Below are 14613 nucleotides of genomic sequence, written 5' to 3'. Positions count from 1 at the left end.
ACTGGTAAGCTGTGCCTGCTCCCTGGCACCAGGACCAGCAGCGCTGCAGGTGAGCCCAGGCCTCAGCACCGATACGTGTCTGGAGAGATGTCTTCCCTCCCATCGCCCTTGTCATGCCCCTGTGCCCCTGCCTGTGAAGGAAGACAACTTGTATGGAGTGCACACCCTCCATGTACCCCAACAGTGGTGATCAGCCCAGGCTCCCATTCCTGCCTTACCAAGGTATGACCCTGTCCTGCACGGTTGTTGTGATGAAAGGATGGCTTGAGAAAGGACCCAGGGGGGCTGAGCTCCTCTCTGGCTGTAAGGAAACCTTCCAGTGCAAAGCATGCATGGCATTTTCCTGACAGACATGAGTGCAAGCACGTAAACTTTTCAGAACTCCAAAACTATGTGTTATACAAACATATAAATGATAACAGTGACTGTGATTCATTCCTAGTTCCTAAGAGGGAGTAACCGTAATGACAGTTGAGAACATCTGGGAGCAGTAAGGTTTTTGTCTGGTGATGATGCAGTACTACCACCAGCATGGTCAGGAAGAATTCACCCAGCCTCCCGTAAAAAGCCCTCCTCCCACTGACCCCTGCGAGGCTTTCTACTGTGGTCCTTCCGTCGAGCAAGTCTTAGGAGCAAAATAATTAGAGAAGATTCAAGGAGCACAACTGGGCTGTGATATTCATAAAGGGACTGCACACAGCAGCTTCGGCAGGGTCTCATGACGGCTGCGCAGCAGCAGGATACCTGTGCTCTCCTGTATATTACAAACTTCACAGGGAGGAGAAACTGAAAGGTACCTTCACTGTTTGAATGCCTGAAAGGGCAGTGCCTTGCAGGACTTTCCTGTAAACTTAGAGAAAAGAAAAAATAAACAGCAGGGGAAGCACGCCGGAGTGTTTATCAAGTTTAACTTCACTCTCCAGTCTGAACAACAAGCTTATCAAAGTTCTTGTTAGCTTCACTCATCTAAAATGACTTCACATAAAAGCACTGGTTGATTGAAAGCTAAGTTCAAAAAAAAAACAAAAACACACACACTTTTTTCTGGTTAGTCTCAGGACTAAAATGTATGTGTCACATTTCTGGTACACCACATTGGTTTGGTTGCTATCAGAATCCATATATTGAATGTACAGTTCAAATGAAGTCACTTCCTGTACTTTACATGTAATAGCTTCTAATCAGCGTGAACAAAGAGACTTCTCTCATTGCTGAAAGCTGAATGCATTTCAAACAATCAAATTGAAAAATGCAGTTTGATTTTTGATTTTTTTTTTCCTTCTCTCTTCCCTCCACTGGCTTGGCATAAAGTCATATAAAATTGGATCCAGAAACGGAGAAGGTGGTTAACAGCAAATTCACAGAAACAACTGGCATTTTTTTTTATTTATTTATTTTTTTTTTTTTACAAGAAACAGCCTCAGCCCGTGCAGCGTGCTCCCACAAAATGCCAAGCAAACGCTCCCTGCTGCAGTCCTCCCGTCTCCCCCATATCAGCCAGCAGCAGCCGGTGCTGGTGCAGGCAGCGGCCCCTGGCTGCGCCACCTCCCTGCTTTAGGTCTTTGCCAGCACCACCCAAACCACACTGCTTCAGTACTGCAGACAGCAGAAATAAAATCCCTCCATCCACAGAAACATAGGCAACCATCAAGAGAAGTCACAGCCAAACTGCTCGTAAGCACCTCGTGGCTCTGGGGGCACATTTTGGACTCCCTGTTCTATGCCCCTCACAGCAGAGGTTTCACCACCCACAGCAGAAGTGGCTTTAATTGGTCTCGAGCACTTTTCTTTGGGGGAGATTTTTGGCAGGCTGGTTGATTTATTTTAGTGTGAGATCATTTAGCGGATAATGCTAATGCTACTGTTGTAATTTAACAGAGACATTAGAAATTTCTACGATTATTTTTTTTATTCTAACAAAGAACAACAAAAAAGCATGCATGTCTTCTTGTATGTATGTATGCATGTATAAATACACATGCACACAACCACACACACTGTATCAAGAGCATGAATGCGGCCAACAACTTTATTCACAGCTGGTCAACACCATGGTTTCAGTTCTGATAAATGAAGTGTAGAGATTCTAATGACTAATGCCTCATATTAATCTGTTGAAATATTTCCAACACTTGCAACACTCCCTTAAAAGGGAACCTTAGACTGGGTCTCTCTCTCCTTTATGTGGAAACACACTGTCATGAAACTTTCCATTGAACTTGGTTGTTACTGGCCATCAAGTTCAGATGTTGCCCGGAGGAGAATGACAGATGGCTTGCTCACATAATCTGTCTCTCCTGGGAGTAAGAATGAAGCAGGTAGACATACTCTGCAGAAGGAAATACGTGCTTGCTGTAGGACATAATGAGGGCATCAATGTTCCTGGTGGTGGTCAAAGAAAGGTTAGACCTGGTGCTTAGGGACATGGTTTAGTGGGTGACATTGGTGGTAGGGGATGGTTGGACCAGCTGATCTTGGAGGTCTTTTCCAACCTTAATGATTCTATGAAGAGTTGCATGACAAAGAAGCTCTACTCATCCTGCAGCTGGAGCACCTGGAGTCTTTAAGGACAGTTTTAACTAAATGAAGCAAGGCACAGCTAGTGGGAATAAAATCAGTCTTAAGACCATGGGACCCAGTTCTGCAGGCAGAAGGCCATATGCTTAGCTCTACTGCTGTGTGACTAGCCACATTAGGAATAAAGGAAGTTGATGTGGAGAAGTGAATACATGGATACTTAGGACAAGTTGTGGCATTGAGACCTTGGAGGGCCAAACCTGAAATAATACTCACTACCTGCACCACATTTAAGAGAAACAGTGTGGATAAAACTGTGGAACCAGTTAATTTTCTCATTCCAAACCTCCTTTGGGAGGTTTCTAATTCATCCAAAAGAACAAATTCTGTTTTGAGCTCATGAATCCTGAAAAACATTTAGAATACTGAAATATAGGTACCTTTTTAAAAGATTTGTTACTATAAATGAAGGGTCACTAACTGCTTAGCAGAACATCTTTAACCCTTACTCTGCATCACCTGAATAACAGGACACAGCAAACAATTTCTGTTATGGCATGAAGCGCCTTTATTTTCTGATTTCCAGAACACAGAGGATGCTTCAATCCCCATTTTTGGGGAATTAAGTCAGTAGGAGACCCTCAAACCTAGCTTTTATGGTCCCATTATTTTCCTCTTCTAAGGCATGATGTGATTTCTTTAAGAAGTATAGACATTGGGAAGCTCTGCCTCTGAACAAACACAAGACTCTATTGCTGTGAAAAGAACATCCACACATACAACTGTCGTATCTGTGTTTCCGTTTACTTGTTATCTTTTCCTGAGATCTAACACAAACTTATTTTGTTCTACCCTGAAGATTTTCAATAAGAACCAAAGGATAATTATCTAATACCTCAAGTGATACTGTAGTAAAGAAATTATATCCATCTGAGCTTCTTTAATAGACTGATTAGGAAAAGGTTTTTAAAAATAGCATCAAATAGACAGGGCAGCAGTATAATATATTTTCCTTACAATAATTCTTCTCCTCAGGCATAAGGACAACCTTGAATCTATTTCTCTGAAATACAGAATTACAGAGCACACAATTAGAGTATTATTGGAGAATTACATTTAAAAGTTGCAAAAATTTGTGAGTTTAGAAATGATTACAGATTTTTTTCTGCAGATGAAGCACTCTAAACTCAGATTGCAACGTATCTCCATAAAGCCCTACTTATCCTCCTGTTGACAGTCGTCTTAGTTTGTGACCAAATAAAATCCGAGCACTCTATCTACAATTGTTTCTGATTAATTTCTATTTTCTTTAAACTATTTCTAAAAATAAATATATATATATATATAAACAACAGTGTCTATTACTGGAATCTAAGAAGCAATCTTGCAAAGCAAAATTGCAAACAATTCATTTTTGTATTTTGCTAACTCAAAGAATAAGATCAACAGGTGTTAAAGGCATTATCTCGGGGGAAATGCACCATTCCTCAGATATGTATTCATATAACGCGAACATTTAACATCCATATGTACTTGGAGCTGTATATGGTCACATACTCCACGATGTATTCAGTATACCTTATTCTATTGGTTGGACATCAATTATTTTATATGCCTTGTACTTCAACGTTGCCAATAGATCACAGCAATATTAATATTTCACAAAGATCCCTGAAGTTAGAAGATACAACTGTCTTGCCAAAACATCCTCATGCAGTTTCCTTCACACATCTGGCTAAACGCTTTCCAGTCAATTATGTTAGGCATAAGTGGTTCTTCCCTGCCTTATCACCCAATTAACCAAACACAAATGCTAACTTCTGTGTCATATGTGAATGTACTTTCTTTCCCTTATACTCACGAAAAAAGCTGTGATCAACTAAGCTTTCCAAGACCGTGCTTCTTTTTTATTTACACCATTACAACTACCCAGAAACCAAAACCCTCACTGGCCAATATTTTTATAACATATCTAGATTATGTTATTAAACCAACCAACAAATGTATCTGCTTTCTAATTTAAATGTTAAGCTTTAAATTAGTTTTAGCTCTAAATTTTAGTGCCTTCCAATGCCTTCCAACTATGAATACACTTATATGCGGTCCAAAAAAAAAAAAAAAAGAAACATTTGTATAACAATAATTGTTATTAGGCAGCTCACAGATATAAATATCATATAAATATCAGACTGCTTCACATCAATATTTTTTATATCTTTTTCAAAATCGTAAATGAATTTGCTTTTTTGCTTTTTCCTCTGAAAATCTTGGAAGTTTAAAAGCAGAACCCACATGCAAAAATGCTGATGGCTTACAGTTAAACTACATGTTTTCCTTTTCAGGATCAGCAAAACGATTCTAAAGAAAGCATGTTTGTATATGCAGCCTCGATGCTTCCAAGGAAAACAGATAAGTTATCTGCTGCAGAGAAGAGCAAAATGAGACAAAAATAGTAAGATTAGTAGCTTAAAGTCACTTCAGGGAAAAATGCCATACTGAGCAACACAAGCAACTGCAATAAAACATGAAACTTTCCAAGCACTCCCACTGAAATTATGGGATTACCCAAAAGTTTTCATATAACAGCACACACAGAGATGCTTTGAATCAGGTTTACAACACAAAAACAGCAATTCCTGCTGCCCTGCAAGAACAAGGCTGCGTGATAGTCAGTACTCCACCCGGAGCTTACCCAAAAATGAAGAGATGACATTTCTTAACTTTATTCCTGCAGTCAGAACTTGTCCACACCTGAATGTTGTAGCTACATGAGCTCAGAAACTTTCTTCTTCAGTCACTGCAGAAACTAATATAGAAACTCTGGTGATCTGTTCTCTTGTTTTCAGTAGAAAATTTACATATGAATTACACACCAAATTCCTTTGGTCTGATAAACTGTTCTGGACTTGCATGAAGCAAATACTGCTTCTTCATTACCATCCTCCTCTTGCTATTCTTTGTTGTCTTTATGAAAAACCCATATCCCTAAAATCAGCAAACATAAAGGTAAATCCATCTCTTGCCTTCCAGTCGACACACAGAAACGGAGGTTTGGAAATACGCACTTATATTTCAAGGGATTTTAGGTTCCCAGATTTTCTGCCAGACAGGGCCACTGGTTACTCAGCTGCTGTGTGCATAAGTGTTAACACAGTGATTTGTACTGGTCAAGAAATCATCTGATGCAATCCAGTTGATTCTCAGAGACATAAAGCTCTGTATATAATAGCCTACATAAAAGACTGATGTTAAGGACCCCACTGCAAGACTCAAATACCAAGTTATTTCCTATTACTTTTCATATTCGTTAACCACTGTTAATTAAAGAATAAGTGAACATAACACAAAGGCTAAAAACAGCACAAGAGTCACTAAGGTGTTTCCCATGACACAACACAATGCAAACACTGTTTTTGCACTCAAGAATATAAATGCAAACATTTCATAATCATACTACGCGTAGGAATTCAAAACAGCCCTTACCTTAATTTAAATTGCACTTTTAGTAGAAAGTCACACTATTCTAGTAGAAGGTGGCAGGAAACATGCCATCTTCCTTCAGCACAGTTTTCCCAATGCCCCTGCGTTCAACTAAGTCTAGCTCTGCTCTGTTTTGTTTTCACAAGAGGACCCATTCAGCACCATGTGCTCCTTTTCAGCTGTCAATAAACAGAGGCAGTGAATTCCCCAGAGCTTCACAAAGCTAGTTAGGCATAGCCATTCATTTCTCCAGGAAAACAGGGCATTGATTTCAGCAAATTCCCAGGGAGCAGCAACAACAAAGGGATCAAAGACCCACCTCCTTTCCTGCATGGCTCTCAGAGAAGCAGCGACAGGTTTCCTGAAGACAGGGCTGGAGCCCCAGCGACCACCGCATGCTCCATTCACACTCATCGCCTTCCTACACTCCCGGGACAGCCCCAGCGCCAACCGTGACAAACCCCTACATTCAGGCAGCATAATGTACTGCACGCTAGTTCATCCAAGGATAAAAAGAAAAACAAGCTCCAAGGGAAGTCCGCTACTTCCCTGACTGGTCGAGCCTCAATAGCTGCCAGACATTTTATAAACTCCCCTCTCCTTTTTGCCCCCAGCTTCTCCATCTGAAATGAAGAAACATTCACTATCTCCAATTTGTCGTGATGAAACTTCATTGGGATGCTGGCTTTTCTGGATTATTTCCATGGGCTTGAAGAGATAGCTACTGGAATTTCAGGCCTGGCAGCCCTTGCATTGTGTAGCCTTGACATTTTCCATGTGTAATTTGCCCCCACCTGCAGTATTTTTTTCTCTAGGAATCTAAGGGGGGTTGTTCTGGTCTTATATTTTGTTAGGTTTTGTATTTTTATTTATACACGTAGTCTTCATTAATGTGATCTGGAACAAGATTTCTAGTCCTAGAATTTGACCTTGTATTGAACCACGTATTGGTGACAGACTGTGGTTAAGCTTAGGGACCAATTGTTAAGGCTACATGCCTACTGCTACCAGCAGAGACTGCTTCCTGGTGCCGAGACCACCTGGCACATGGTCCACATGTCTAAACACCTCCCTCTGCCTTCTCTTTCTGCCACAAACAGGTTGGTTACATCCAAATTCCTTACGTGGAGCAGAGCCTGGAAGACATTATCCCCAAAATACACCTTGGTGTTGCATCTTACCATAATTACTAAGCTCATGACCTGACTCTGTGCTATCTATGTAAAAAAAAGCAGGCATAAAAATCTAGAGTCAATTCACATCTGTACATATGTCCTATGTTTCTCTTTAGCATTCTTCTCTGTATTGACATTTTTCCAAGGCACTACCTGGCTGCCACAAACCCCACATGTGTATGTTTTTCCACCAGCTGGAACCTGGAAAGTCCCCTGAGCACTGCTATTCACACACCTTTGAGTGACACAAGTGTCTGTCCTAATAGCATGACCGAGTGTCAACTGGCCCTCGCTCCTACGGAAAGCAAGGGACTTAGATTAGAACAACCCAGGGCCTGGTCAAGCCACATCATGAATATTTCCAGCATGGGAAATTCAACTATTTCCCTGGGCTATTCTAATGTTTAATTGACCCCATGGCTAAGAATTTTTTTCTTATATCCAGAGGCAATATATATATTCCCTGAAGCAACTCGTGGCTGCTGCCTCTTGTACCACCACGGTGCATTCTCGTGGAGAGAGTGCTTCCACCTTCTTCTCCATAACCAATGTTTTTATACTGTGGACAAGATCAGCTCCCCCAGGCTTTCACTTCTCCAGTGATCTCAAACCACTGATCATTAAGGAAAGCAGGAGAGTGGTGCTGACACTGAGCTGAAGAGGAAAAAAAAGAAATTGCTAGAGCGTAAGTTAGCTGAAATGGATGAACTAGCTTATACGACCAAGCAGAGTTGAAGAGTCTTAAGCAAATCTGACCAGGACTACTGCACAAGTCCCCCTACCCTACCCTACCCTACCCTACCCTACCCTACCCTACCCTACCCTACCCTACCCTCTCTCCTGTCTTTAACATTACACTCCTGCTGTTTGCCTGTTGTATATAATACAGTCAGGCATGTTACTTTCCTTATCCATCTTTTTTAGAGCTCTCTGTATCTAACAGAACCTAAGTACAATCCAGAATTGCCAGCTGGCAAACAAAGGTTGAAAAATTCACTTTCTCAAATAACTTGATCTTGAACTATATATATTGCCTCCACAAACAGGTGCTATCTGCCAGTCAGCTGCTGATGCTTCTATATTTATTAATTGATTACAATTGATTGAAGTTATTGACCAAAAAATATATAATTTTCCTTGTTCCTTCTTAGGAAGGATTGAAGACTGATAAAATGGTTTCCCAAAATCCCCCTTCTCTTATACTGTACAGCATGCAGTTGGGCAACACTTGGAGGCAATGTTTAAAAAATGGCAGCTGAGCACTGGAGAGACTCCAAAAGAACGTATTTAGATAGAGCAATAAGCATAGAAAACACGTTTAATGCTGCAGATAAGCTGTAGTGAGAGTGCAAGTATCAAGGAGACCCGAGAAATAGCTTTTTTGCAGTAGTTATGATGCCTGCATATTATTTACTGTTGAAGAAGAAAAATGGGTAACAGTGATGTGAGTGAGATTTGGATGTGACATGGAAAATGATGCCCTGGAAACACAAGAGTTAAATTCACAAAGTGATTAAAACTTCCCAAGCATATCACTTGGTAGTAATCCCAGATGGCATTTGTGCCAATGATAGATAAAACATTTAAAATAGAATTGTGATTTTTAAAGCCTCAATGAATCAGTCTGTTCTTATACAGGGGACAGATTTTTACAATTTTACTCACATTAAGTCATGCCTTACTCCAAGAATAATCCCATTGATTATGATGGCAATACTGTTCCACAGATGTCTCAGAACAAACGCATATGTAAAAGCAGACTTCATACTTAAGATAAAAGACATCAACCATGAGCACATCTGGGAATTTGATATAAACATATGGTACAAAAAAATTACTGCGGGATGAGAGAAATGTACTTACATAGCAGGTCTGTGGACATGTTTACAGATCAGGCAAAGGAAACCTATGTAAAATAAATGAAAAAGAAAGATCAGTTTTATGAACTAGTGCCATTCATATTCAAATCTCATGCTAGTTATCATATCCATAGTTTTTTGGTTCTTTAGGAAATGTGGAGAACATATCCAGGGAAATCTAGCAAGGAATAATTAAAATTAGAGGAGGAAAAGGGTAAATCCATCTATTAACTCGAGAACAAATGAGTCCATTTCACAATGTGAATTGACGACATTAAAGTAATGCAAAGTAATTAAGTCAGCACAATTCACTACATCCCACTTCCTCATTGATATTTATTATAAAAACAGAATTTTCAGTTGCTGCATATTTTACCCCACTGCATGCCATCTTATGTTTAAGCCTGCTATTTCTGGTATTCATCTTAAGAGTCCTCACAGCAGCAAAGTCAAAGAAAGCATTAACTACACATAGGATAAGGCATTTTGTTTGCACTCTTGAAAGACTTCTGTAGACTTCCAGCTTCCTGCTGAACTCTGTTCATTGGGTTCCCTTCTCATTCATCCACTGTTTTTTTTTGCCTGAATTTTTACTATAGGCAGAGTTTACCGTAAGAGCAGAGTGCTTTTCTGTAGCTGTCTGCAGTCTCAAACACTGTGGGATCTCAATGCATGGATGAGACTGCTTGGAGCAACAGAAATAATAAAGCAAGTAATAATAAGTAATAATAATAGTACTTTCACAAGTAACAGTAAAAATTTCATCAACATATACCTTTTTGCCTTGCCCTGCACAAGTGTTGAAAATTTCAGGCAGGGACTTAAGGTGTGTGCACATGATTTAGGGTGAAAACTTGGCCCTGGTGAAGACAAGGGTATTTTGTTGCTGACTGGAATTGGCCAAAACTACCACGATTTTTAGTCAGATACTTCCAAATGAATTGAAACTAGTTGGGAGAACTGAGGGAAGAGGCACCTGGAAGAAGTCAATAGAGATGGCAGGAAAAATGGACAGCAAGGAAGAATGAGGAAGTGAGGAGGAAATGGACGCCAGGGGAGTACAGAAGTGGTGAGATAGGAAGAAGACAGAGCATGATGATGAAGTAGAGAGGAGTCAGAGGTCTGCTGATGAGAATACGCCAAGAAAGAAGCTGTGATCCAGCTATCTGCTGGATGATGACATTATCAAATTAGCAACAGGTGAACATACATATTCTCATCTGTGAGTGTTCACAGACCCAACCCCAAACCATGACACACAAAGCTAGTAAATCAGACTTGCTGTTTTACCACGTCTCTCACCACAACATAACCCACCATGGATTTAAATTGTCAATCGTAGCATAAAGGGTGATACGTAAAGAAAATACATTTTATAGATGCTCTACACTAGAATTTGGAAGAGTTCTGACTTTGAAATATGAACAGCTGCCTAGTCTTCGCTTCCCACATGCTTAAACATGTCTTTCAAGCCTATGCTGCCTTCACCAAATAGATGACAAGTACATATTTTGCATTTTAAAGGGGTGGGTGTGAAGGGTAGTTGATGGGTATATTGCAGTCTTTATTCTTGAAAATTCAGATTTTTCAACACAAAACCAAAAAGATTCCTCCCACCTTTGGGCAGCATACATTCCCTAACATCAAGGGGATAAAACTGATGGGGAGCAGATCATCAGAGACCTTCAGCAGGGAAGACACTACAAGGAAAGATGCTTCAGTTGCTCGCACACAAGCATCCAGTGCCCTTTGAGATGTGCTAGGATACCTGAAGCATCCACACGAGGCTGATAGATATCATACTGGTTACGCAGGAAAATGAGTCCCTTCTGGGCCAGGAGCTCGAAGCCAGGCAGGATTGCCTAGGGCAGCTCAGACAGCACTCACTGGACGCTTATGTTTAAGCAAATGAATCAAGTCCTACAGTATTGCTGTTTCTCATTTTACATGATGCCAGGTTGAGAACAGCCAGGCTGCTAGTGCAGCATTTCTGAGATCAAGCAGACTGAGGACAGGGCATGAAACAGAAGTGCCTGCACATCAACTTCTCTTCTGTAACCTCTGTCTTCTGCCAAAACAGCTGTCTCCAGTGAATACAGAGCTTGGTACAGACTTGCTTTCGTCTCAGACTAGGACTGTGTGCAGACATGAGAGAGAAGCAGTAAAGGGGCCTAGATGCTCAAAGGACGTGAACAAGTCCTCCTTCCCAGATGAAAACAGTAATGCTGTGAGCAGGGTTTCTATTCCCGATTTCCACCAACCAGAAAATACTTTAATTCTGAAAAACAAAACAAAACAAAACAAAACTACTCTGCAGTTGGACTCCACTCTGAGTGAGGCCCTTGTCTGCGGTATTAATTTCCATCAATTTAGGTCTTGCAGAAGGAACAGTGGCCTTTAATGGCACCCACATGTGACCATACACATGCCAACCTTTCTCATCCCCAAACACAGCAGACTACATTATCACTATCAAAGCAGTGCCATCAACTAATAAAGATTTCAGTCCCCCACTGAATTATGAGGCAAAATGATTTAATTTTGCTGGCATTCCTTTTGCAGGGCAATTGCCTGGCAAACCATCACAAAACAAGAAGCTATCCCCTTCCATACAGTGTAAGTCAGCAGTTTACCTTCATCCTCCCACATCTGGTCTGCCAACAGTCTCTTGCCAGGAAAAAGTCCAGCCTCGATCCATCCTCTCCCTGCCCCTCACATGCTTGCCACCCAGCCATACTCTAGTGACTTTGTCACTCTAGTGACACTTATAGGATGTGGCCAAAGGTACAAGACTGCTGCGGAAGATTCAACCCAGGCAATGAGGGCACTATGAAGAAGATAACCATAAATCACCAAAGTGTGTTTCTACATAGGCTCCAAAAGTCTGAGCAACTTCCTCTATTCTCCTGTGTACGGTGCTCTGGTGAGCAAGCATTAACAGCAGCAACCCCACAGTGCCCAAGTCCCGCACTTGGGGAGGGCATAGAGAGTGCAAACCAAGAGCAAACACCTCCTGAGGGCATCCCAGTCCCAGCAACCCAAGCCACTTGCAGGGCAGTAGAGCAGTGGGTGCACCTGCTCCTCTTCCAGCAGCCGGTCATGTTATCTCTGCTGGTGTGAAGATAAGCACAGCAAGGTGTATTTGCAGAGGCAAGGGAGTGTAACCAGAACTAAAAGCTCCTTCATAAGCTGTGCCAGCCCTTCCCTGCAGTTACTCTCAACACAGACCCAGAAGCTCCTGTCCCAGCCACAGAGAACAGCCACCAAAATCCTGCTTCTGCTTCAAGGCCAGTCCTCTGGTGCATGAGGGCACCTCTTGCCCGCTGTATTGCCCCTTGTCCCAGGGGGCTGCAGCACATGCAGAATGGCACATGCACAACCACGGCAGTCACTTCTGCTGTGCCAGCTAGGCACAGTGCCTGGTGGTTTCTGGCCACGTTGGCTACTCGTGAATCTAAACTTGGGTGGTTGGCCTCTGGCCACCTTGGCCTCAGTTTGACATTCCTGTTGGCCAGTCTTCTGTGGTTTTACTCCTTGTACACCACATTGGCCTGTACATGAGTGCTGCAGGTATATCAGCCAAACTTGCTATGATGCCCACACAACCAGAAGTTGACTGTGGTTGCCCTTAAATACTGTCTTTTTTCATCAGTGGATGGGCAGAAGAGGAGGAGGAACAGAGAGGGGAATGTTTCCCATACCTGGAAACTGCAGCCACGAGAATTAATTTGAGGCAAAACATTCTGAGGTTCTTGAGGGCTTTCATGTATCAGGAAATCGGCTTATGAATTTAAGATGAGTAGGACTTGATGGTATGATAGATGGTTAGCAATGTTTACAGAGAGCAAAGCACAGACTACAGGCATATTGGATGAGGAAAAGTTCAATGCCTTGTGGTGGTAAACATGGGTTATGCACTGGTAAGAGGAATGGAAGGTGCATTTGGTTCTGCCTACTGAGGAGAAGGACATGTTGTATATTGGTACATTGGTATATGAGCCAGGCAGGATTTCAGGTTTTGTTTTTCTTAGGTTTTCTACTATTGCCAAAAATTTACAGAATTTGCATAGCGTATTTTGCAAGTCACTGCAGTGGGTACTCTGCAAGCATGTGTGATTTGGGGTGGGTGTACACTGTGGCAGTTTCCCCACTGGGAAGGAGCACCCGTTCCCCTGTTTGTTCTGGTACAGAGGATGCAGGAGAAATTAAATCAGCCAGCCAGTTCCCAGGTATGGTCCATGAGGCCCTGCGTGGGGATCAGGGCCCCTGCTGCACCAGAAGGAAGGTGAGATCCACAAGAAAATGGACAGCAAGGGAAACCAGCCCCCACAGGACCTCTGGCACTGTTCACAGATAAGACATGTGAGGGCTGCCTATAGTGGCCTTGAAAACTGTTGCAGGAAGCACGGCCGAAAGCACGACAGACACCAGTAGAGTCAGATCATGCTCCATTTTATTGCCCGAATAGCCTAACTTTTATAATGAACTTAACAGGGGCAGACAGTGTTTCACACAAGATTTTTGGTCAAAAGCACGCAGACAAACAACTACAAGAAAACAACCCCACCTGCAAGAAAACAACCCCCTTGTGATTAGCAGTCATATAGACCTTGTCCTTGAAGCCAGCTACTGGTAACAATATTTTTCTGAATTCCTCAATTGGGCGGTGTGGGAACAGTCATGGGAACTTCTCATAGTTGCCCTGGTAGCTTGGTTTGCTCAGCTACAGCAAGTCATGGGATTTTTGCTGTTTCAAAAAATCCCTCAACAGAAAACTACCTTGCATACCAGTGGTTGAGCATTGACAGCTCAGCTCAGCAAAAGGGGGAACAGAAGTTCCCCTTTCTAGTCCTTCTGTGCCTGGAAAATACGATGGTGGCACCTGGTTAAGGTTTCTGAATGCAATTCTCAATGAAAGCCTTCGCTAGAGATGACAAACTCCACTGCAAGGCAGGCCAGGAAACTGCTCTGACTGAGAGGAGCCTTTGCAACATCTGCAGCATAAGCCTAGAGCTCAATGTTCGAGACAGCTGTCCTGCATGCAATGCCACAGCACTGTCACATGGGCTCATGTGTTAGGGCTCTACCTAGGACCTGACTCTCTCAGAAAATGTACACCTGCCTTCCCTGGCATCGTGGTCCAGAAAGTCGGAGGAAAAGCAGGCACAGACATGGACAGAGCTAAGTATCAGCAACAGGAAAAGCTTTCATCTTAACATGCTTATGCTGTGGGTGCTACTCGTATGTCTGCACCGTGATGCCATCTGCAGATGGCAGGAGAACATGCTGTCTGCAGAAGAAACTCATGTCATGAGGAGACAAAGACCCGTATGATACTTTCTGAATTATGAATCCACTGTGCTCAGAAGTCTGGCTGGTCTGAACTAGTCAGCACCTACTACAGAATATACCCCCCCCCATCTCCCACTCCCTGAGCCCTCAAAGGTTAGTACAGAGCTCCTTACATTGCTCTCGGCACAATAGTTTGCCTCAAAAACCAATGCTAATTACCAGTGCAGGCACTGCCTAATGATTTGACATTACATGGCTCAAAAATGCACCTCAGTGCTGTGCTGCATGTC

The 14613-nt window shown here is 42.3% G+C and overlaps 1 protein-coding gene across 2 annotated transcripts in view; it reads right to left on the bottom strand.

Moving 5' to 3' along the window:
* Positions 1 to 14613, bottom strand: part of PLAGL1 (PLAG1 like zinc finger 1) — a 44715-nt gene that overhangs the window by 17252 nt on the left and 12850 nt on the right. Inside the window, exon 2 of one of the 2 annotated variants that reach the window (XM_032185702.1) lies at positions 9036 to 9078. In XM_032185702.1, the coding sequence (XP_032041593.1) occupies positions 9036 to 9054 (19 nt within the window). In that variant the 5' untranslated portion in view covers positions 9055 to 9078. Of the gene's footprint in view, positions 1 to 5209; positions 5261 to 9035; positions 9079 to 14613 lie in introns of those variants that run through there. The other variant, XM_032185703.1, reaches the window with a different exon arrangement.

This window comes from Aythya fuligula, chromosome 3 (genome assembly GCF_009819795.1).
Source record: "Aythya fuligula isolate bAytFul2 chromosome 3, bAytFul2.pri, whole genome shotgun sequence".
Lineage (NCBI taxonomy): Eukaryota > Metazoa > Chordata > Aves > Anseriformes > Anatidae > Aythya > Aythya fuligula.
This window is presented reverse-complemented; position numbering and strand designations above follow the sequence as displayed.